This window comes from Dreissena polymorpha, chromosome 16 (genome assembly GCF_020536995.1).
Source record: "Dreissena polymorpha isolate Duluth1 chromosome 16, UMN_Dpol_1.0, whole genome shotgun sequence".
NCBI classification, from domain to species: Eukaryota; Metazoa; Mollusca; class Bivalvia; order Myida; family Dreissenidae; genus Dreissena; species Dreissena polymorpha.
Window position 1 is genome coordinate 14,775,391 of NC_068370.1, and position 26,279 is coordinate 14,801,669.

At 33.1% G+C, this 26,279-nt stretch overlaps 1 protein-coding gene across 1 annotated transcript; it reads right to left on the reverse strand.

The window, feature by feature from the left end:
* Positions 1–25,589, reverse strand: LOC127862481 (uncharacterized). The gene is made up of 23 exons (XM_052401633.1): positions 25,498–25,589; positions 24,370–25,019; positions 23,658–23,770; positions 22,953–23,075; positions 22,179–22,247; positions 21,273–21,361; positions 20,157–20,280; positions 18,959–19,064; positions 17,080–17,135; positions 16,551–16,637; positions 16,037–16,123; positions 15,522–15,608; positions 14,990–15,025; positions 12,869–12,957; positions 12,064–12,166; positions 10,662–10,706; positions 10,466–10,534; positions 10,108–10,163; positions 9,833–9,923; positions 8,906–8,961; positions 8,168–8,248; positions 6,397–6,554; positions 1–4,940 (listed from the first exon to the last, which is right to left on the reverse strand). Exons 2-23 carry the CDS (start codon positions 24,914–24,916, stop codon positions 4,885–4,887), a joined length of 2,328 nt encoding a protein of 775 aa, XP_052257593.1. The 5' UTR covers positions 24,917–25,019; positions 25,498–25,589; the 3' UTR covers positions 1–4,884.
* Positions 25,590–26,279: the final 690 nt, after the last annotated feature.

Genomic DNA, 26,279 nt, shown 5'->3' on the forward strand with positions numbered 1-26,279 from the left:
AGAACATAGTTTATTAAACAATCCATCCAGAAGGCCAAAAGCCCAAGTGGACAAATCAAGCATACATGATACAGTGTTTACACAATACACAGTTTATGATTATACAAAATAAAGTCATGAAAAGAAATAAAATCGTTTGGTTACAACGGTGCATACATGATTTATTATACATTATGAGTTATTATACATTACACTAGAACATAAATAATTATCGAAAGTATACATGTAATTAAATATATCCTAAGTGCGTCAGAGTGTATGAGGCTAATAAACTCAATTTAATGCAATATACAAAATATAATGTAATTTACATTTATTAGGTCTCCATAAGCAAGATGTACTAATAAAAACACTTTGTACTAATCAGAATTAACATAGTCGGTTTTATTATGAATATTTGTATGTTACTAGTACATTTATATATACATCATATGTTTAAGGTTAGTAGAACAGTTTGTGATAGTAACAGGCTTGTTAAAGACTTGTTGACAGATCTTCTAAAATAAAAGTCAATTAAAACACATGCATGTAATAATCGCATAAACGTCGGCCCGTACAGTCTACCTGTACGAAACGGAAATATAGGCTCTGGAAACAATGAACTTTGTTAAATGGATGTTATAAATCAGTTCAATTATCTAAATAAACAAACACAACAAAATGCACTGAAAAGACAACGTTTGATATTAATTTATATTTAATATCATTGTATAAACCCTGTACAGGTCACCTACGAAATTAACATATACATGGTCCAAAAGTCATGTTGAATGCTATATAAACAATAGTATTTATCAGTACGTTTGATATGTCTTACATATTGTTTATTGTTTATTAAACAACACATCCAGAAAGCCAAAAGCCCAAGTGGACTAAGTAAGCATACAGTGTTTACAACATAAATAATACATGAATTTACAAAAAAGAAAAAGAAAAAAAATATGTTGCATTGCAACAATTCATACATGTTTAATTAACAAGGGCTGTTTGTAAAACATGCATGCCCCCCATATGGGCTCTACGTTGTAATGACAGCCATTGTGTGAATATGTTTTTTGTCACTGTGACCTTGACCTTTGACCTAGTGACCTGAAAATCTATAGGGGTCATCTGCAAGTCCTGATCAATTTACCTATCAAGTTTCATGATCCTAGGCTTAAGCGTTCTTCAGTTATCATCCCGAAACCATGTTACTATTTCGGGTCACCTTGACCTTTGACCTAGTGACCTGAAAATCAATAGGGGTCATCTGCGAGTCATGATCAAAGTACCTATGAAGTTTCATGATCCTAGGCATAAGCGTTCTTTAGATATCATCCGGAAACCATTTTACTATTTCGGGTCACCATGACCTTGACCTTTGACCTAATGACCTCAAAATCAATAGGGTTCATCTGCGAGTCATGATCAATGTTTCTATGAAGTTTCATGATCCTAGGCCCAAGCGTTCTTGAGTTATCATCCGGAAACCACATGGTGGACGGACCGACCGACAGAACGACCGACATGAGCAAAGCAATATACCCCCTCTTCTTCGAAGGGGGGCATAAATATAGGTATAATTATATTAATAACTATTGATAGTATGTATGTAATTGAATAGGTTGTATTACATCATTTGTAATGGACCTTAATTATGACAACAAAATATCAAATAAGCAAATTGTACATATATTGGGTCTTCACACTTCACATGACAATTGTCATAATAATAACACGTTTTACTAACCTTAGCGTAACAAATTTCGTTTCACGTGATAGCACACAGTATTTAACTAAATATCAATTATTCTTTTTTCATGCTTGTATCAATTTCATAAGAATTAGCCCTTGCTTGCTACCTATGCGAAACGAAAATATTGGCAGCTCAAAGGCTCTGCTCATAGAACAACATATTATTTAATTAAACTGATATTATGACATTATGACAAGGTGTCTGTAGTTAAACAAACACGAGAAACAAAATGTTTTAACTGGTTGCGTTTGATATTAAAAACAAGCATTTCATAAACCTTAAACAAACCACCTACGCAATCAAAAATGTAGATGGTCAAAAGGTCATGTAGTATGCTCTATGAAAATATAGATGGTACAAGTACAGTATTTAATGTGACATAATAGTTGTAAATCAGTGCATAACAGTTCTAAAAATGCAGCCATATTATCGTAGAATACATCTAGGAACAGAAACGATACTATAATATAACCTTAATTAAAAAGATAATAATGGCAATTGATTAAATACATTCAAATACAGTTTTGACAGTCCATTGAAGGTGACCGTTAAAACACAAAGACAGATTAAAAAACACGTGAATAAAAACACGTTACATATGAGGTACTATCCCAACAATTAATATGCAGTACATACTAAATGCAATTAAAGTTACAACAAGATATGTACCGCACAAAACATTTCAGAATAAATCAAATTGATGACACATATGTATTATGCGTTCGAACCTTAAAAGAGTGATAAATATAACAGCTAAATTTTCTTATTAATAGTTAATTATTTGATGTTATTAGCTCGATAAATTTGTACATGTTTGGTCGTTGTCTGTAATACAATGGAATATATTTTGATCTCAGTTCAGTATATATTGTACATTCAAGATAAAAATGAAACTCATCTTCGAGTTTATTACAAACAGTACACTTTCTTTGATCTAATGGAATTGGTGTAGGTCTAGCCCATCTGCCTGTCTCGATATTTAATCTATGTGATGACATATCTAATTTTGATAAATTTACTCGAAACTTGTTGACATTGCATATATTCAGGTACGGTTGAAATTGAAAAACTGCAATATATTTATAAAAATATAAACATCTGACATCTGCCAATATAATAAACAGTTTTTCCCTTGGAAAATTTGGTTAACAATAGACATTCGAATGAACTAAATAAAGAACTTACATTTATCAAGTGCTACAATAAATAGAAAATTATTCAAATATGACATTTCTGTGTGTTATATACCTCAGTATAGACTGCCTTTTCTAAATGAAACAATAAGCAATCGTGAGGCAAAACAAAGCTATAATAGTGATTTAAAAGTGAGTACCGTGATATTACTAAGACACAAACATATGTATTGCCTGACCTGATATATATTTGTTTTTATTAAAGTTTCTTTCTCAGAAGACAGAAAACAATGATTTTTTTCATATTTGGTCTTTGTCTGAAATGCAAGTTAAGAATTTATGATGTTGATCTAATTGTCAGCATCACAAAATGTTGCCTATTTTAAAACAAAACAATAGACATTCAATTGAACTATATAAAACAACTTACAATTATCAAATGCTTTACTTTCATAGCAAAACATAAAACTTAATGGTAACAACTTATTAATATGGGATTTACAAATAATATTTAACTAAAACAAGCCGTCAGAGACGGATGAAGCTCCACAAAGTTTTTTTTTGTCACAATATTGCACTATATATTCAGATAAAAGGAAACATCTTGAGGGGCATAACTTTGGACAAAATAATACGATGGATGGTTTAGCATCTTAACAATTTCAAAGGGCCATAAGTCTCTAAAGAAATCATCTTACCAGAACCCACAAATAACACGCGCATCTCTTCAAGGCAGTTAAGCTTTCCGTAAAACTTCATTGAATTCAAGTCATTAGTTGGGGATAAATAGCCCGGACAAGAATTGCACTATATGTACAGTATATTGAAAATTTCAAAGGGCCATAACTCTATGAAAAATCATCCGACCATAACTTGCTGATAATATGCACATGTCCTGTTGGTAGTGAAGCTTCCCATAAAGTTTCATTCAATTGCAGACATTAGTTGCTGAGAAATAGCCCGAACAAGAATGCACAATATTTACAGTTAATGGAAAATTTCAATGGGCCATAACTCTGTGAAAAATCATCCGACCATAACTGGCTGATAACATGCACATCTCCTGTTGGAAGTGAAGCTTCCCATAAAGTTTCATTGAATTCCCGTAACAAGTTGCTGAGAAAAAGCTCAGACAAGAATTTTTTGGAGGAGCATAAAATGATTCAATTATGAAATTTCTGTGTGTTATATACCTCATTATAAACTTCCTATTTTTAAACAAATCAATAGGCAACCGTGAGGCAAACACGAAGGTATTATATAATAACAACATATTGTTTATTGAAGTTTCTCTCTGTGAGGACTACAGACTATGAATTATTGCATATGGTTTCTTAGTCTGATTTTTTTATCCCTGAATTATTAAAAAAAAACACATTTAGTTCTGATCACCTTTGAATAAGATGCATTTTTAATTTGAGAAGACCTGGTTCGCACAATTATAAGGCAACTTTTTAACAAATGCAAAGCACAAGATACATGTCGTTATAAACTTTTGTGTTTAAATTGTACAGTCTGGTCAAACTTTATGTTCAAATAATTATTTGATCAATTTTATAAGTCTAAACTAGTTTTTTTTGTGTCATAAAAGCAAATGTAAAGAATGCTTAATTAATTTGTAATGCAATGAAGATTAGTTTTCTTATGATATATCACATATACCTAAAGCTACCGTATAGGGAGAAATAATTACTTTTGACAACTTTCAAATTGAATAAATGACAATCTAATGTTATTAAACAATGTTTCTGAAACAAGTTGTGTATTAATTTTAAAACAATGCGAAGAGATGTCATATTTATTCATCAATTTTACCAAAAAAACGAATACCTTGACCTTACACAACTCAAAGTGTGTAGCTCCATGAGATACACATGCATGCTATATATGAAGTTGCTACCTTTAATATTGCAAAAGTTATTGCAAATGCTAAGGTTTGCACAAACAAACAAACCAACAGACAGGGCATTATGTAAACTACCTCATTAAATTAATTGTATTTTTTTAAAGAAAAATTTAGCTTCCAATGCTGGATGCATATTTCCTCATCAACTGTGTCCGCTTTGACTCACCTGAAAAATATATAAAGATGCATTTTAAATATTGGATCTGTCATCTTTACACATATACCCTGGGCTGGTTTTCTAAAAGTTTCTAAGATAATCCTTTAACAAATTGTTCTAAGATGAAAAGTTTTGATTAACTCTTCTTTTCATGAATCTTCAACACAATATGCAATTCAAAATCCATGCATATTTGTATGATTGTTTCAATGTAAAAACCCACTTATTTTCATGGATAATGATTGTTTCTCTATTTGCATTATATTTACGTTAACCCACCCCAACCAAAGTTAATGTATAAAAAGATGATTGTCTTAAAGAATCAATTTTATATTTACACAGAAATAAATCAATTTCTCAAGCAATGGTACTTTGAAATGCATACCAAGAGCAATTATTTCAAATGAGTATGAAAAGTATACAAAGGTGAAACTTCAGCTGCCCCAGCAGCACAGCTTTGCCATCTTCAATCATGCCTGGTGCTTAGCCCTTACTTTACAAGTGCACAACTACCGAAAAGCAAAGCACAGCACGAAACAACACACAAAACAAATTACATTGATAAAGACTTATCACCAAACAATATATGTCTCCTACTGGCTCTACCATTGTCAGATTTATTTATATATTTGTTGCCAAAGCAAACAGAATTTTTGACGTAGGAACAAAATTAAATGACATGCATTATGTCCATATTGCTGTCTATACATGTTTCAAGTTCCATGAAAAAATATTAAGAACTTGTTAAGTTATCACAGGATCCAGAAAAGTGTGACAGACCGACTGACAGACAGAGCGCAAACCATAGGTCCCTTCTGGTGAAACCGGTAGGGGACAATAAAGCTGGGGTCACTGCCTTGGAAGGTTCAATACTAGGCATTATGGGGTTAAAACGGTTTTGAGGGATCCCAAACATTTGTTTTTGCCCAGCAATACTCAAAACACACATAATTGTAAATAACATTAGCCTCATAGGATTGTAACACAAACTAAACGGCAATAAAAGAGAACTTATTAAATGTTTCATTAAATTCAATAACAGCATAATTACTACAAGGTTAGAAGCAACCAAAGAAATAGAATTTAATTTAAATTTTCTTAGGCGCGATGCAATGAACGAACTAACAAGTATCAATAACTTCTCTTCTTTCTAAAGATACAGTTAAAAAAACAACATCATATAGTTAATTATTCAGAGCATCGTCTAATTAGGGTTTACGCAAATCCTTCCTTTGTAAGTGTTCAATGTGTTAAAGACAAGCATTTGAGTAACAAATCTTAACATACATGCATATAGTAATCACTATTTAAATGTATCCAGCCATTCCTCTAAAAACAGCAAACTAACTTACCAAACGTGCAATGGTGGCTAATGCATATTTAATGTATTTTGATGATTTGTTTTTTAGTTGAACTGATAGACTATGTTAAATCAAAGTGTACATGTAATGGCAATTTATCTTACTTATTTCGCAGGCATTTTTTAAAGCCTTTAATGCAGATTGTCCAACGACACAACTGCATTCAGTATGGGCTTCTTGGTAGCTGCATTTAGTAAAGGCTTGGAAAATGCCTATCAAGGCTTCAGGAAGCAGCACTTCTGTGATAAATTCGTTGTGCATGCTAAACAGAAAACAAAACAGACATGCTTTTTATTCCACTTCAACATTTACATAGTTAACTAACATAATGTTCTAAGCATTGCACATTTTGCCACACGCAAACTGGAAACTGGTAAAACAAGAGCTGAAAGAGGACAGCGCACTCAACCATTCGAGTGCTTGACAGTATAACTAAAGCCGTCATTGGAAATTGTTCACATTATTCAATTAGGTCAAGGTAATAGTTTGGGTATATTTTACACAATTTATTGAACATTTGTAAAGACATAAAACAAATTAATAAGATTTTATTTCAAGTTTGAAAGCAATAGCTTGGGTGGGAAGTTTGGACGGTCCTGCTAATATAAAGTAAATAAATATATTTTTTAACCATATTTCAAAGAAAAAAAATCTTTTTGGATTGGGAATGGGGGCAGGGATTCTGGGTTGGGGTATTGTTTGGGTAGAATCCATTGTTGTATTCAGGTAAGTGTTGTTCGGTCAAAGTATTAATAAAATCTGATCATAAATAAAAAAGTTATGGCAATTTAACTAAAATTAATTCTTTTGACCTTGAGAATCAAGGTCATTCATAGGTCAAGGTCTAATTGAACTTGCCAGGTATATTACTCTCATAATAATAATAAAATATTTGAAGTTTGAAAGGAATAGCTTTGATACTTTAGAAGTCAAGTTGATGTAAACACAAAATTCAACAAAATATTGTTTCTAAGACAAAAAGAGGTCATAATTCTTAAAAAATGCATGATACAGTTGTCTGCTCTTGTTTATAGATTGGAGTCATGTTGGTTACAAAGTTGGCAAAATATGCCAGCAATATGTCAAGGGACATGGGAAATATTTGGGATAGTACGCAAACATTTCCGCGCTCACGCTAACACTCATGTCGACACCGGGATGAGTAGGATAGCTCAAATATATATATTTCATATATACAAGTCGAGCTATAAATGAAACAAATTAAATTAACTAGGATCACATTCATTGCCTTTTAAGCTAAGATCATGCATACCAATGTACATATTTTATATGGCAAAGAGAAGACACATAAGGTTAACCATAGTCATAAGCTCACATCAGGGACATATTTTGCATGTCAGTATCTATGTTAACACTGCTGTAGTAATTGCTGCTGTACAATATGTATTAAGCACAGCTTTTGCATTTACTTTTGAAGAAGGGCATGGATCATATGACAGTGTGTGGTTACAAAAATGTTGTGGAAATTTTTTAATTTCTTAAGTAACACAAAGTATCTGAATAAGCAAAGATAAATGTTTTTATTATATATTGTTATACATATATTATATTTAACCCTTTGCATGCTGGGAAATTTGTCGTCTGCTAAAATGTCGTCTGCTGAATTTATAAAATTAGCATTTTCCTCGATTTTTTCAAAGAATATTATCAGAAAAGCAAACAGTTTGGATCCTGGTGAGACGCCGCAGAACGTGTTTGCAAAGGCCTTCAAAATTCGGTTCCCGCATTGAAAGGGTTAAGATACATTGACGGATATTGTGTAAAAATTGTTAGTGATGAAAACAATACATCTTTCTTCATAGGTAACTATAACTGTAGACAAAAACAAAAAATACAATTTTTGTGGAAACTTACTATTTATCCTTTGCAAGATAAGCTTTGAGGTTGGGATCTTTAACCCCCCGCAACTGTTTTACGACAGAATAGTATGGTTCACTGAAATTAAAAGAGAAGTAACTGTGATTTGATTTTATTTAAAACAAATTTATGTAACTATGTAGGTTTGAACATAGACAAGTAACTGTTGCCCACAAACATATAAACTGCATTCTTTGCAAGTGATGACATATTTAAAGTTAATAGTTATAAATGCCACTTTAAAGAATGTGGAGTGGTTATTATGTCCCCCACTATATTGTTTTTGCCCTGTCTGTTGGTCCGTCTGTTGGTTTGTTTGTTGGTTTGATTGTATGTTGCGTCAAACTTTAAAATTTGCAATAACTTTTGCAATATTGAAGATAGCAACTTGATATTTGGCATGTATGTGTATCTCATGGAGCTGCATATTTTGAATGGTGAAAGGTCAAAGTCAGGTCATCCTTCAATGTCAAACTGGTCAAATATATAGCTTCAAAGTTTGAAGCTAAAAAGTTTTTTGTAACTACTTCAACCGACAATCAGTAAAAATTTGTCACTGCATTACTGTCAATGATAGGATGTACAGCTATTACAGAACAAGTAATGCCCTTTCAGCAGGAGTATTAAAATCTTCAAACTGGTTCAATAATTTAAACAAAATCGTATCTATACATGCATGTATAGAATACGCTTTTATTTATTTTGAAATTATTTTACATTATTAAAATTGCTTACTCTTCATTCTGTTCCATCAGTTCGTCTTTAATGTAGTGTCTCACACACTCTATGGCCTTGAAAATGAAATGTTAAATACTCATAGACAGATTGTGATTAGGAATACAAGAATACTGGCATTTTATAATTGTTAATTATATTTAAATTTAAAATACTTGTGTTTTTGCTTGAAAGTGAAAATGTCCCAAAGACAAGGATGCTCCAGCATCACAAGTAATTTTAAAATCTAACTTATCAGGGCGATATCATTCAATGGACTTGAAACACTATGAAGCTAAGGAATTTACATATGATTGTCAAAGTTCAAAAGCACCTTTTGACGATGGCAAAAATATCAGCATCATGAATATTGCACGTGACATCATACTATTGTTGGTATTAATTTTTCCAAGAATCATTTAAATCAGTACACGTTTAGCAAAGTTATTGACTGAACATTTATTTTTGAAAAAGTTTCAAAGCACAGTTTGACCTTGACCTTCTCATCAGAATTTTGAGTCTTTCACACAACACATGTGTTATTTACTCATGCCAAGTTTTATTAAAATCTGACAATATATAAAGGGGTTGAACAGACACGAAAACATTTTGGCCACTAATAAATTATGTATTTACCAGTCCTATATATCTGCTTATACACATAAAGCATAAAAACAATTACTGGCACTTAATACATAAATTGAAAAAGTAAAACACAAAGTGTCCATTATGTTTGTCACTGACCTTGAAGTATACCACATGGCTGTTGCAACAAACATTGTCTTAATAAGAACATCATTGGTGCCAACTTATTTTGCATTCCAAAAAGTTTAAGCACAGTTATAAGCAACAAAAAAAGAAACATGCACATTTGTCGAAGTCTCCATAATAAAAGTTTCGATAAAGAGATTGCCCACCAGTAAATTGCATAAAAAATAACTTGCTTACCACACAGCTGAAGATGGCAAATCCAAACCCATTTTTCACTTGCCGGTTGCCTGCCATAAACTGGTTAGCAGAATTCATCCATGGAAGAGGGCTTAAATTGTTGGAAAATCAAACAATGATGAGAGGTCTATTGTAAAAACACTTTGATGCAAAAGATGTTCATTTTTATCTTTCAAAAGTTCCAAAACAATTTTAATCCGGCAGTGTGAAGGATGTTTGGACTCGTACTTTGATAATGTGTCAACAGGTAAATGTTCACAAGTATTAAAGATTACCTTGATGATCCTACATGGTTCAATATCATGCTGGCTCTGCTGATTCCTGCAGCCATCTAAAAAAAATAATCAGTATCATAACTTTCTTTCATCATTGAATATCATTCTTAAGTTAACAGAACTTCTCAACTTGAACCAATTGTGCCCAAGGTCAAGCCTTTTGCCCAATATGCATACTATATTTATTTATCAATTGAGGTTTTTACTGTCTTATAGCTGTCTAAAGCTTAAAAAATAAGCATCAAGTGTAGTTTGCGAATAAAACAAGTTTATATATTTATTTATTTATTACCTATATAATTGTGTGTGTTACATATAAAACTATTTTTATCAAAAATTAAGTAGGTCTGTTACTCACATTATCACAGGCGTCCTTTGCACAGATAAAAAATGTGCCCTCACCCTGTTCCTCCTCATCTATAATAGTCTTAAATATAAACATAATCATTAAATTTAATGAAAAGATTACCTTAACAATATTTAAGCTAATAGTATATTACAGTTATTTACACCACATCAAACGCTATTTGGAAAAGTAAGAAAAATATTTTTACCTTGAAAAGTTCTGGAATCTCAAATATCTTTTCCTGTGGAAGATCCTGCAAATGACAATATTGTTAATTGGAAGCCAAATAAATGATAAGTTTGCTACAGACCTATTTTATGCCCTTTTTCGAGGAGGCATACATTTTCACATGTTGGTCGGTTGGTTGTTTCTTCGTAAAGAAGGATACATAAATTTAACTCTGACATAAGTTTTACAGATTGGTTATCGCTTTCTTATAAGATCCATATTGTTTTTGGCGTTGGTACCTTGAAGTGATATTTTGAGTTCTGTATCTCCCTCATTCTTTATATTTGGTCTAGGTAAGGTGTTACTTACAACTAGAAGAAAACACTCACGTTTTTTAATCGATACCTTAAAGGTCAAGGTCACGTTTAAATTTTCTTAATTTGATCTCCTTGTGGGAGTGCTGTTGTAAGTTCTGCATGTCCCTCAGTCTTCATTTATAAGAATTTTTTTTGCCCACCAGTAAACGAAGACCTGTATTGATTTTGTCATTTATACCAAAAAGACACAATTTCGGACCAAATTTGGTAAAGATCATATGTTAACTTCTTCAATTAGATAACGGACACCATGCTTAAACCCTTGAAATGCGCTATGTGACCCCGTGACCCAGTTTTTTGACCCGGCATGACCCATATTCTAACTTGACCTAGATATTTTCTAGATACATCTTCTGATCAAGTTGAATTATAGAGCGGACACTGCTGTGGACGCCGCCCGCCAAAAGTGAAACTATAATACGTCCTGTTTAAAATAATGGGCGTATGAAAATTAAAAGTGAACCTTTGTAATATTATTGAAGTCGTGCCAATCCTTTACACTTATTTTACCTTGATCATTCACACTAAATAATGGATGGTTTGATTACAATAGTTAATTTTGGTGTACGTTAAATAAAGCAGGTAACTCTTCCTTTAAGCATTAAATATTGACGGTTAAACAAATGCTATTCACCAAACTAATGTACATTTCAAAACAAGCATTAAATATATGGTATGAAAGTCAAAAATGTCATTTAAATGTCTCAAACGTATTTTAAGCATAAAAGTATGCTTTTATCATAATCTGTTCTTTCATATACATGTACGTAACCATACAATTGGCACCATGAACCCAAGAACAAGCTAGGTCCGAAATAGATGAATAAATGTAAACGTTTTTATCTCAATTAATTCGCAAAGTATTTTGAACAGTTAACCCATGATATTTACCTTAAAATCCCGAACCAAGATGCCATATAATATTTTTTGTGTGAAGTTTCTGAACAATAGGTAAATAAGATTTTGAAGAAGAGGTTGGTAAACAAAATATATCACTATACAAATCCATGTAAACAGCGTTTTTTTAATAGGTTTTGGTAAGTGAAAAACAAAACAAAACAATACCTTGTGTGAACATGATGCGCATGTGTACTTTTCTGGTTCCACCGACTCACCAACACATTCCGGATGGAACCATTTAAGGCATCCTTCACACTGCCAGTACTCTCTGGGAAGCACATTCAAAAGTTACACTTAGCATCAACAACACATTAATCATCTCAGCACATCCCACTTAACTTACCTAAACGCAGATTTCGAAACCTAAACACAAACTCTTAGTTCAAGGTCAAGGTAACAGGGGTCAAAATTTGTGTGCGTATGGAAAGGCCTTGCCCATATGCACAAGCAGACCAAATATGAAGGTTACATCTCAAGGGACATATAAATAATGAGCATTTTCCCAAACCTAAACCCAAAGTGTGACGGAAAGACGGACAGACAGACAGACGGACAGTCCAATCACTATATGCCCTCCTACCGGGGGCATAAAAACCAGTTCAGACATATAACAGCATTCAACCTTTGAAGTAGACAAGCAATTTTAAGTGTAGGTAAATTTGTAGCATTTATTCAAAGTTTGAGCTTGAACAAGCATGGTGTGTTAATTGCAACTTGATTTCTCTTGAAGGTAAACATAAGGGAAAAATGCTTTTAAATCCCTTGATTCGTTGCAAAGGAGTGACAAATTTTGAGAAAGGGAGACCAATAGTCAAGAGAAAATGATTCATGTATAGCCAACATTTTCAGAAACGGAAGGACAATTTACAATATAGTTTGGTGTATAAGTTTCCTGTAGAGGTAACTATTTTGTTATTTTTTAATTAATGGTTTAACTTGCTTTAGGACAAATTAATGAAACCTTGCATACCTTCCATCATCCGGCATGTTGCACAGACAATGAGTTTCTTTGACTCTCTTAGGTCCATAATAAATAAAGGACTCTCTGCGAAAAGGTGCCTAAATGAAGAAAACATTGAAATCAGTACAATAAATAACAAGAAAATTCAATCATGGGGTTGGTATTCCCCTTCCTAATGAAAAATCCTATCAATAAAAGGGTACAATTCTTAACTGACCAAGCCATCCTGACAAAGTGTATGTAACAACTGTATAAATAATATACACTTGATGTTAATATACTAATAAAAATTGAATTCCAAACAACAACCCAGGCGGGAAAAACTCTCAATTACAATCAATTAAGGATCCAAACATTTAAAGCTGATCCAAACAAAATATGGAAGTGAACAACCACAATTTGAAACAAAACATTTTAGTTACATGATATTTCACACAATAGTTAATTTACTAACAGCTAATTGCAGACATAATATTAAACAAGCAATGTGTTTGTGAAACATAATGTCCCCATATATTTGACCTTTGACCTTGAAGGATGACCATAACCTTCAACATTTACCACTCAAAATGTACAGATCCATTAGATACACATGCATGTAAAATATCAAGTTGCAATCTTCAATGTTGCAAAAGTAGACATTAAATCAGCGATTTTGACCCATATATTTGTCCTATGACCTTGACTGCCAAATATTAATTAGCTAGCTTCATTATGGCAAATGTAAATGTTTGACGCAAACAAACAAAATAACAGACAGGTCAACAACAATATGTCCCCCACTATAGTGGTGAGGGACATAAACAAATAAATGAGAATATTCATTTACTTGCATACCAAGTAGATACTGACATAATATATGCATGCACCCTCGGTAGTAAGATGATTTTTATATGAAATTCCATGCAATAGCTACAATGTACTTTGAATTAATTAAAGGAGAATAAATTAGGAGTTACCTAGTATGCCCAAAAAATTTGAACAATCAACATGGTGACACATTTATTTAAAATTTCAAGAAATTGCATGAAATAGTTGCTGAAAAACAGGTCCAGATGGAAAAATGTGACAGAGAGAAGTATGGAATGACGAATTTATTTTTTTTTCCCTATGCCTCAGAGAAATTAACTCGCCTTCACTTTATTATCACACATTTTATTATGGTATATATAATTACTTACTGCATATTTTGAAACCTGATAAACAAATTACCGTTATTTAGTCATTATGGATTTGTTACACTTTGATGACCTTGATTTAATTCTAAATTATTTAGTGAATTATTTTCTACATCACATTCATTGATAAAAAGCATCAAAGAACCAGTATGACGTCAAGTCCATTGCTGCCAGTGAAAGAGTGACAAGCTAATATAAATACACTAAAATTAATTTCCCTAAAACATTATGTTTACAAGCAATTATACAATCAATATGTCATTAAAATACTATTGTTTGTTTCTTCACATTTATACACATGACATCAAGGTTTATTGCATTTCCTTGAGATTGTGTTTCATATGTGTATTTCTTATCAAATTATGTATACTGTTCTGAACTGTTTTCAAAATAATAAGCTTTGCCAAAAATTGCTTGAGATTTCCTTTTTCTATAGATTTTGAGTAGCATGTAGTGTTAGCATATTAAGAATTATTTCATGATATTTCAGACAAAAGTTACTGAATGAAAGCTCCGAATAAACAACATACCTCAATTTGAATCAAATAAAAGGTCAAACCTCTGTGGTTATGTTGTAGATCCCTACATAATTTAATTGTAATGTGTGACCAAGCTGTATACAAACTTCTTGATAGTTTAATAAAATTCCATTGACAATTATGGATAAGCATATCTGGACAAGCAAAAGAGTGAATGAAGGACGGAGAGCAAAATAGACCGACAAGGGCAAAACAAGACCCTGCTTTCTGTTGGGAATCAATATCATTCTTACTGACAACAATACCAGATATGAGGTGTAAAGGATGATTAAGGATAAACATAGTTTCCTATAAATATGAGATCCATCTGTAGATAACGACAATTACTTGGACAGCACTTACATGTTTTGATGGGAGTGTAAAGCTAAATACATCCCTCTTTGATAAGTAAACAGGTAATGTCTGCCACAAACCTTTGATGTACTTGCTCTGACTGGATATCTTGACTCCTAAAAAAATTACATGTTTCAAGTAAAAAGTCCAACATCAGTTAATAAGTGTGATGCATATAGATGCAAACACTTCTCTGCAAAGGTGCATAAATGTGAACACTGACTCTTTCCTAAAATATTTCTTGCAAAATTTAACAATCCAATAATAACAAAATGTATACCGATACCACAATTAACCTAAAAGATACGTCGATGAACCTATAAATATATGCTTTGCATTATGGTACACAAGAGGTTTAACAATTTAGAAAAGCTACAACTGAAATTACCATAAGACTGAAGAATGATTTGTTAGCAAAGATACTCTTTTAACAGTAACTCTGATTGCGATTGTTTAATCAAGTGTTTTTGACTTACTAACAAACAGTGTTTTCTCAAACCCTTATCACTCTAAGTCTGTTGCCTAAGATAATTCACTGCTCTTTGATTGGATAACTTTTTCTGCATTTTTGGATATATTTATGTTTACAATTAATTCACATAAATAGAGTACCCTGGTTGTTGCCACATCATCCACTACTGGGTCAGTGTCTGGCACTTCCATCTCCATGGCAGAGGTGTTTGTCAGCTGGTCCAAGTTCTGCAAAATATCATGATATACTCATATTTAGTTCTTTAATGTTCTTGTATTCCCATTTTCTCTACGGTAAATGACAGCTGCAATCTCATTCCTTATCTGCTTATTCACTCATGTTATCCTAGTATTTTAATGTTGAAGACGGAATATCATGTGAATGATCAGAAAGGACTTATAGAAAAGCAAGAATTGAAATTACCATAACACATATGAAAGATTTGTTATCAAGGACAAGTTTTTAACAGTAACTCTTATTGCTGTTGCTTCGCGATTGTATAATCAATTGTGTCTAACTGACTAGACAGTGTTTTCTCAAGCCCTTTTCAATCTCAGTATGCTCCCTAAGATAATTCACTGCTCTTTGATCGGATAACTTTTCTTGCATTTTTGGATACATTTACGTTTACAATTAATTCACATAAATAGAGTACCCTGGTTGTTGCCACATCATCCACTTCTGGGTCAGTGTCTGGCACTTCCATCTCCATGGCAGAGGTGTTTGTCAGCTGGTCCAAGTGCTGCAAAATATCATGATATACTCATATTTAGTTCTTTTATGTTTTTGTATTCCCATTTTCTCTACCGTAAAGGACAGCTGCAATCTCATTACTCCTGTGATTATTCACTTATGTTTTCCTAATATTTTAATGTTGAAGATGAAATATCATGTGAATGATCAGAAAGGAATTATAGAAAAGCAACAACAAAAATTATCCTAACCTTGAGTAAAGATTTGTTAGCAAGGGCACGTTTTTAACAGTAACTCTTATTGCTATTGCTTCGCGATTGTATATTCAATTGTGTCTAAATGACTAGACAGTGTTTTCTCAAGCCCTTTTCAATCTAAGTATGCTCCCTCAGATAATTCACTGCTCTTTGATCGGATAACTTTTTCTGCATTTTGGATACATTTACGTTTACAATTAATTCACATAAATAGAGTACCCTGGTTGTTGCCACATCATCCACTACTGGGTCAGTGTCTGGCACTTCCATCTCCATGGCAGAGGTGTTTGTCAGCTGGTCCAAGTGCTGCAAAATGATCATGATATACTCATATTTAGTTCTTTTATGTTTTTGTATTCCCATTTTCTCTACCGTAAAGGACAGCTGCAATCTCATTACTCCTGTGATTATTCACTTATGTTTTCCTAATATTTTAATGTTGAAGATGAAATATCATGTGAATGATCAGAAAGGAATTATAGAAAAGCAACAACAAAAATTATCCTAACTTTGAGTAAAGATTTGTTAGCAAGGGCACGTTTTTAACAGTGACTCTTATTGCTGTTGCAAAGAGATTGTATGATCAAGTGTTTCTTACTGACTAGACAGTGTTTCCTCAAACCCTTTTCATTCTGAGTCCTTTGCCTAAGATATTCCACTGCTCTTTCATCGGATAACTTTTTCTGCATTTTTTAAACATATTTATTTTTATAATTAATTCACATCAATATAGTAAGGTGGCTGTTACCTCATGTTCAACTGATGGGCTACTTGCTATCTCTTCTAGATGACCTCCAATGATTTCTAGAAAAGTAAGTTAACAATTTGAATTAATAAATATGCTTTAAAAGTATTTGCAGCAATTAAGTTAGTCATTCATGTGTCCAAACATATTATTTCTAAGGCTTTTCAAACAAGGCATGCAAACAAGGGCTGTTTGTAAAACACGCATGCCCCTCGAATGGGCTGTCAGTTATAGTGGCAGCCATTGTGTGAATATGTTAGAAACTATTTTACTGCTTCAGGTCAATGTGACCTTGACCTAGTGACCTGAAAATCAATAGGGGTCATCTGCCAGTCATGATCAATGTAGCTATGAAGTTACATGATCCTTTGCATAAGCATTCTTGAGTTATCATCCGAAAACAATTTTACTGTTTCTAGTCAATGTGACCTTGACCTTTGAAGAAGTGACCTGAAAATCAATAGGGGACATGTGCCAGTCATAATCATTGTACCAATAATGTATCATGATCCTAGGTCTACGCGTTATTGAGTTTACATCCAGAAACCATTTGGTGGACGGACCAACCGACAGACCGACATGCGCAAAACAGTATAACCCTTTTTCTTCGAAGGGGGGCATCCAAAGTGCATACTTATTAAAACACCTATCTTACAGGATTATTATTATAATGGGGTATCATTTTAAATAAATCATTTAGTAAATTAAATACCCTTCAATAGTTTTATTTATTTCTGACAATTATATCCCCTATTTGCCATTGACATGCTCCTTTACTCAGATAGGACTTACCAACAGACAAACCCAGAGAGATCATAAGAATACACAGCAAAATACAAAATAAAATAAAAAAGGGACAAAATTGTCACAAAACCAGGTTTTCATTGTGAAAAAAAAATCTGATAAAGGGAGAAAACTCAAACTGAACTTTTGAAATGACCACAAAAAATTAACCCCCTTTGTAATTTTTTTTTTAAATCTATTTTTAGTCGTGGCGACCTTGACATTGGAGATATTGACGTGATTCTTTCGTGGGACACACCGTCCCATGATGGTGAACAAATGTGCCAAATTATTTTAAAATCTCACTATGAATGACATAGTTATGGCCAGGACAAGCTCATTTATGGCCATTTTTGACCTTTGAACTCAAAGTGTGACCTTGACCTTGGAGATATCGACGTAATTATTTAGCGTGACACACCGTCCAATCATGGTGAACAAATGTGCCATATGATTTTAAAATCTGACGATGAACGACATAGTTATGGCTCGGACAAGCTCATTTATGGCCATTTTTGACCTTTGAACTCAAAGTGTGACCTTGACCCTGGAGATATCGACGTAATTATTTCGCGCGACACACCGTCCAATGATGGTGAACAAATGTGTCAAATGATTTTAAAATCTGACAATGAACGACATAGTTATGGCCCGGACAAGCTTATTCCGCCAGCCCGCCAGCCAGCCAGCCAGCCCGCCAGCCAGCCAGCCAGCCAGCCCGCCCGCATTCGCCAATCTAATAAGCAGTTTTTTCCTTCGGAAAAACTGGTTAAAAATTTAATCATATAGCAATGATTTGTTTCTCATTTGTAAAGCCATTTTCTATCATTTTCCTTATTGAACAATTTTTTTTCATAATCCAGTAAAAAAGCAATGGAAAGTAATTCACTTAAGAAAGCAAAAAAGAACTTTTCTGGATAAAAAACACTGGTAAGTTATAATAATAATAGTTTGCTTTTTTTTGGTTTTAAATGAAAACATATTAAACATTTTGGTGGAAAAGTGATAAATGATAAAATGATGGAAAAGTGATAAATGATAAGTATAAATGATAAAATATATACAGTGTTTCGTTTTTGTTTGAAATAAAATTATTTACCCCCTTCAGAAAGCAGTCTTCTGGCTATTCGTCTCCGTTCTTCTAGTAGTTGTGTTTTGCTGAGCACAAACTCTAAGGATTGATTCTGCAGGTAGCATTCTGCTAACTAAAGTTGTTAATATCATTATATTTACTGAGAGGTAGCATTGGGCAGAAAAAAAACACAACTGTTTCAACCAATTAAGTGGGTTTGAAAATTAATTTACCAAGGCAATCCAAGCAATACTTAACCACGCACAAACATTTTATGAACATACATATTAATAACAAGTTTCATGTAGTTCCATACAACAGTTACTGAGCAACAGCTATGGAAAGCAAAAAACAGTTATGGAATTCCTTACTTTCAATCAATGATAGGATAACTATTGCTTTACCAAGTTGATGCAGATCCCTAACGTTCAATCAATGAAGAGGATAACTATGGCTTTACCAAGTTGATGCAGATTCCTTACTTTCAATCAATAAAGAGGATAACTATGGCTTTACCAAGTTGATGCAGATAAATTTTATGCGTGTACCAATGCAACATGATAATAGAAAATAATTTTTAAGGTTCATTACAAGAAACAGTTCAGAAACAGCTGTGGACAGAAAAGTGTCACAGATGGACAAAAAAAAACAACTACGCTTCTACAGGAACAAGGGACAAAATTGTCACAAAACCAGGTTTTCATTGTGAAAAAAAAATCTGATAAAGGGAGAAAACTCAAACTGAACTTTTGAAATGAACAAACAAAATTAACCCCCTTTGTAAGTTTGTTATAAAAAAAATTAATATATTTTTAGTCGTGGCGACCTTGACATTGGAGATATTGACGTGATTCTTTCGTGCAACACACCGTACCATGCTGGTGAACAAATGTGCAAAATGATTTTAAAATCTCACAATGAATGACATAGTTATGGCCAGGACAAGCTCATTTATGGCCATTTTTGACCTTTTAACTCAAAGTGTGACCTTGACCTTGGAGATATCGACGTAATTATTTCGCGCGACACACCGTCCAATGATATTAAACAAATGTGCCAAATGATTTTAAAATCTGACAATGAACGACATAGTTATGGCCCGGACAAGCTTGTTCCGCCAGCCCGCCAGCCGGCACGCCCGCATTCGCCAATCTAATAACCAGTTTTTTCCTTCGGAAAACCTGGTTAAAAATCATTGGGAAGTACAAATAACGGATTCCATTACCTTTAAAACGTAGACACCGCAAGATATTGAATCTGACTGTTTTGCATGACGTGGGCAGAGTATGTTCCAATGTGTTGGTCCGCCCATATCAATGCTGGATGAGCGCCGAATGTGCACAAATTTACTGTTCAAAAGCAAAAAGTAAAAAAACAACATCATCAAATCACCATAAATGATACATTATGAGTACAAATATTATTTGCTAAATTTTTGGAATGAATTCCCTAGCTGGTAATAAAGACATATTTTTTGCGCTGTCAGGATGTCTGGTTAGATGTTCCTTGAATCTTGTCAGCACTTATTCCCATAAAACATAAAAAGAAACTTAGAAGGAGTGTTCATTACCAAGCCTTGGTTTGCATATTGGCAGCATTTGTCAATTAAGTCAAGTTATCCAGGTTAAAAACATAATTACCTTGCCAGTGCTTCTTTGCATAAATCAATGAAGGATTTTAATGTTACTTGGTCATATTGATTAATAGCTAGCTTGGTTCTGCATACTAAGAATTTAATTTGGGTCAAGGTCAAAGTTAGAAGGTAAAAACATGGATTTCTTGTACTTCAAACAAGAAATGTGTTTTTAGAAACACTATGTCCCCTATTGCGCCGCTTTGAAGCTATATCTTTGACCTTTGACCTTAAAGGATGACCTTGATCTTTCAACACTCAAAATGTGCATCTCCATGAGATACACATGCATGCATGCAAAATATCAAGTTGCTATCTTCAATATTGCAAAAGTTATGGCAAATTTGACGCAAACATAAAATCAAACCAACAAACAAACCAACAGACAGATAGACCTACAGACAGGGAAGAAACAATATGTCCCCCACTTTAATGGTGGGGGACATAAAAAAGTTTTTGGTAGCAAATATTCCCATAAACCACTGAAAGGAAATACACTAATGCTACATATTAGACATACAAGTCTAATTTCGGTAACGGACATGACACCAAAACCTTCACAATCTGATCAGTGTAAACTTTTTATATAAATGATGATTATTTGCAAGTTAAATATTACATAGCATTTTACAGTCTGTGATATTTTCTAATTTAGTATATGAAGTTAAATGTATCTAATCTGTTTAATTAAATAATGTACACATTTACATCCAGTGTTGCAGGATCTGTTGCTGGGAAACATTCTGCTCCCCCATCGGATTTATGTACAATACTTTGTTGTCTTTCGGTTGCACAACCTGAAGAAAATAAAAGAGGCCCCCAGAGGGCCTTGGGGTGCTCACCTGAATAATATGCGATCTTAATTGATAGTCCCACTGGCAGGAATCTTGAAAATTTAACCTATTTAGAAGAATTTTAAAGTTTTTTTTTATGAACATATATAAATTTGACTGCTCCAGGTTGTGGATATTTTTTTGAACAAAAAAATAAATTTAACAATCAAGATGAAAATACTATAAATTGTTCATGCCAAAAACCTTTTATCTATGCCTTATGTTTTCAGAGAGGTTTTTTTAAGTTTTTACTAACTACATACTTTCTTGTATGAACAGAATGGCCCAGCTGGACAGGAAAAATTTTGACCTGTGAGCATAAGTTTGAGCAATATTGGCAGATGTTCACTTGACAATTAAAAGTCACAATTTTGTATGCAAAATATTTATCCTATATGCCTTGTGGTTTAAGAGAAGACTATTTGTGAAGTTGTTTTAGTATATACATGTAGGGAAAACATATTGGGCCCCAGGATGGGCCTAACTTTTGGCCCCAAGCCTGTAATCTCAACAATCTTTGTAGAAGCCAACTATACGAATGCCAAAAATGTAAGCTCTATGCCATGTGTTTTGAGTGTTGATTTTTGAAGGGTATACTGTACACATATAGGAAAAACAGATTCACCACAGGACAGGGCAAATTTTGGCCCCAGCTCTGTTATGGAATCAGTTTTTGTAGAGGCCCAGTAGACAATGTTTCATGGCATTTATAAATGTAACCAAGTTAAAAATTGGACAACCGTGATATTTCGCAAGTAAATTGACAATCATTTTCACTTACTATAAGAGACCAGTGGAATCCACCCTCATTGACTGCTCCAACCAGATGATCATACTCCAGTATCTGCACCTTTGCATAGAAAATAGTACACTTAAGACAAGAGCACCACATAATGGGTGTCAACGCTCGGCTGCAGGTTCAGTCTTGAATAAATGAAAGCTTGTCTGAATTATTTTAAATCACAAAGACCTTGACCTTTGACCTAGTGACCTTAAAATTGAGTGTGGTATGTAGAACAAATCAAAGTGCATCTAAATATAAAGTTTCAAAGTTGTAAGTGAAGCACTTTTTTTTTAGAGCCAAAGTAAAGGTTTTAGCACGACACAGACGTCGGACAGCACGAGCTGGCTATGACAATACCTCGAGTTTTCTCTGAAAACAGCCAAACTAATAATACTCAATCAAGTAATTCTTGAAAATAACAATATAGACTTATTTTCATTAATGCTTTATATACTTTTATTCATTTAGTCCATCAAACAATTCCTAATAAATACCAGTAAATGCACAGATTTAACATGAACCTTCATGCAGTGATGACCATATTTCATAATATTTAAACATATTTCAATGCTTAAAAGTTTTTACATGTTCCAGCAACTCAGCACTTTAATTTCAGGTGAGCTAAAATATAGTTTCCGTCATATTGGTCAATGCAAATGGTTATTTCTTTATAACGTTAATGTGCTGTCATTTTAATGTAAATGTTTAAATGTTCAGGAAAATGCCTCAAAGTTTAGGTATTAAGATTTTATTGGTGAACATGCTACATACCTCGCTTAAATACCTGTGTTTATCAGGGTCTTGTCCCAAAAATATGGCAGTCCATACTGTACTTGCTACATGGAGACTGCCATCCAAAGGCAAACACAGCAGATGTAAAAATGCATCCATTATCTAAAATTAAGTATTTAAGACATGCCATAATTAAACAATCATTTTAACACATGAAGTCAGAACAACCAGATATACTGTTATCATGACAACAAAGTTTGTGTGTTCATTAAAATGTTTTCCATTTATGTGTTGGCATTGTATATTTGTTTATATGTTTTTAATTAATTGGTTATTACAATATATTCAATTAACTAAAGCCAAGGCATCAATTTCTCTGTTCAAGTAAGAAACAAGTACACATCAGTGAACAATGTAATAATAATAAGAACACCATGAAAAATTTAGAAGCAAGACATGGATTAAATCATCAGTGGTACAACTATCTGTGTAAACAACACACTATAAACACCATTTACTCTACATTATTAACTATTATTTTATGAATGCAAAATTAAATATATAAGGAAAAAAATATTATAGGTATTAATGTTCAAATAGGTCACAAAATTTTACGCCAGTTTAATTATAAGAACATTTGGTTTGATAAAATATTCACAACTAAAAATTATGTAATCATGTATTTGCCATTATGTACAACTTTAATTAATGAAAGGCAGCAATGAGTTGAATGATTACTATTACCTCATCGGGAAGCATGGTCTTCAGAAAATGGAACGAGTTGTTCCATACGGTGAAAGAACCGACCTTCAATATCTGTTCACGTGTCTCTGGATGGTCCCAGATGTCAAACAACACTGAAATCAATCGATTTAAAAAGTAATCATTGACTTTTAAGCATTGGTAATTGCTGTAATAACCAATACTTTGGAATTTGTATGTGTTGTACTTAAATCAGGAGGGCGTAGCATCGGAACAAAAAAAACCTTTGGTTAACACCCCAATAACCAATGCTTACATGTCGATTATTTTGATTCTGACATTATATTATTCATACTTCACCCATGAGTTCAAATTTATTAATGATAAATATATTTACGTAACTTCCTCCATTTAATGCAAATTACATACAAACTCACAATGAACAAAACGAAATAAATCAAATAACATTGAATTAATTCATAAATTCATAAACACAGCACAGACAATGTAAAAGACTTAATGCACATCAGTTAACATAGACAAATATTTTTCTTATTAAAACAAGCTTCAATTTCAATTAATATAGGGCAAATAACACTGCAGTAATGTAAACAATCCACATATAAACAAGTTAAGATGATTTTAAAGAATACATTTCATATTTGTTTGGACAGACTGATGAGTGGACGGATCAAAAAGGGTCAAAACAAGCATCAGCCAAATAAATTATTCTTCATTAATCCAGTGTTTTTACCTCTGTCTATTTCATCCTCCATTTCAGATTGTTCAGAGTGTATTTGTTCTGTTTGCTTCATTTGCATCCGTGCTCTTTTTGTAGGTCTTTTATTCCTTCTTTCTTTTTCACGAAGTGCACCTGTGTATTGACCTTTTTCGATGATACCTTTCAATTTAATAACCTCATTATGGACACTTTCAAGGATGTCTGCACTGTCCACTGTATACAATGCATTTGTGGCTTCTTTTAATACAGTGAGACATTTGTCACGAAGTTTGTCATTTGAAAGAACAACAGATCTTTCTTCAGACACGATGTCTAACGATTGACAGTCTTTGTCAAGGTTAAAACATGGACTCTTTGTATACTGTGTTGGAAGAGAATCCCAAGTATGGCTTGGACAATGCATTATGATTGCAAGCATATGCTTGCATGGCCAATTTCGATCTTTAAAATCGAGACAAGAGCATGTTGGGTTTGAAAGGTTTACCGTATATTCACCTACAGTGAACTCACACCCATTCTCTTTAATGGAGGTAGCCTCCACTCTATCCCACCGGTCCATCACATGTTTGATGAATTTTTTTGGTTTATCTTTCAGAAAAACTGGTAGCGATTTGTTGTATTGTTTGTGACTGCTGCCAGCCAGCACATTCTTGCTTACAAACCTGTAAATAAAAAGAATGCCCTTAACAAAAATCTGTCTGCAAAAAGAGTGCTCAACTTTTCTCAGTAAATAACAAAAAAGTACATAAATTTTGCAATTCTAGAGTGTTCACAAGTTTGTATGTCTTTAATACCGATACATTAATTAACGGAAAAAAAACACCATGTTTTTTATCCTCTCAGAACCATTTTAAAACAAAAAAAAAGAATCATTCAAACAAACATTTTGACTAATTTGCATAAAGATTGGGCATCAAATGTGACCTCTATATTATTGACAGTTGATGGCAGACACAGGTCTATGGCATAAGCTCAACATGAGCTAATAATGTTTGCAAAGGACGCACAACGGATGACGCACGAGAATGACAGGTCACAATAGTCAATCCATTCAGTTGACAGACAATTCATAAAGAATATTCATCTGCACTATGGGTATAAAAAGTACACATTTTATAAAAAAAAATCAAAAATACTGACTGTTTTTCCGAGTCTGGTATGAAAGAGTTTACAATCACTGTCACCAGTGTTGATAAGCTTTTCTTCCTTCCCCATCTCGTCAGATATTTAGTTTTGAAACAAATTGTTCATACTTTCAACACCATTGGTGGTTGAAATGGTCAGCTCAATGATATTTCTTCTGTAGCCACCTGGCCCACCTCTTTTCGCAAATTGAAGAAAGGTGTTATATATTAATATATAAAAATATATTGACAAGAGGGCCTGAAAGGCCAAAAGTAATTCACCTGAGATAACATGATATTATTAGGACAAATCTTCTGACCAGTTTCGCTAAGATCGGAAAATAAATGTGGCCTCTAGTGTTTTACAAAGTTTTACTATAGCCATGTACGGAAAAAGGACCCGCCCCTGGTGGCCATGTTTTTAATCCAAAATTTACTCATGCACCACCGCAGAATATAAATACACACTATGTTTTAATACCACAAGTGTTCGGTAATACCTGCATCAGCTCTATCACAGCTTCAAAAGGTTCATGTTAAATTAATATGCTTCTTGTATTTTAAAGATATTTCTTGTCGCTATATGTAGTAAGTAAAAAAAACAATGACCCATGTCTAACCGAGTCTATATACAAAGAAGAAAATAACATCCAATTTTGGTAGTTTTTTTATTAAAATTAATTATTTGACACAGGTTCATGAAGACCAATACAATATGTGACTTCAGAGCTTTCACAGACTCCATATTGAAAATACTGGCCCACCCCTGTTTGTGTAAGCCTTTGAGAGCATGTTTGG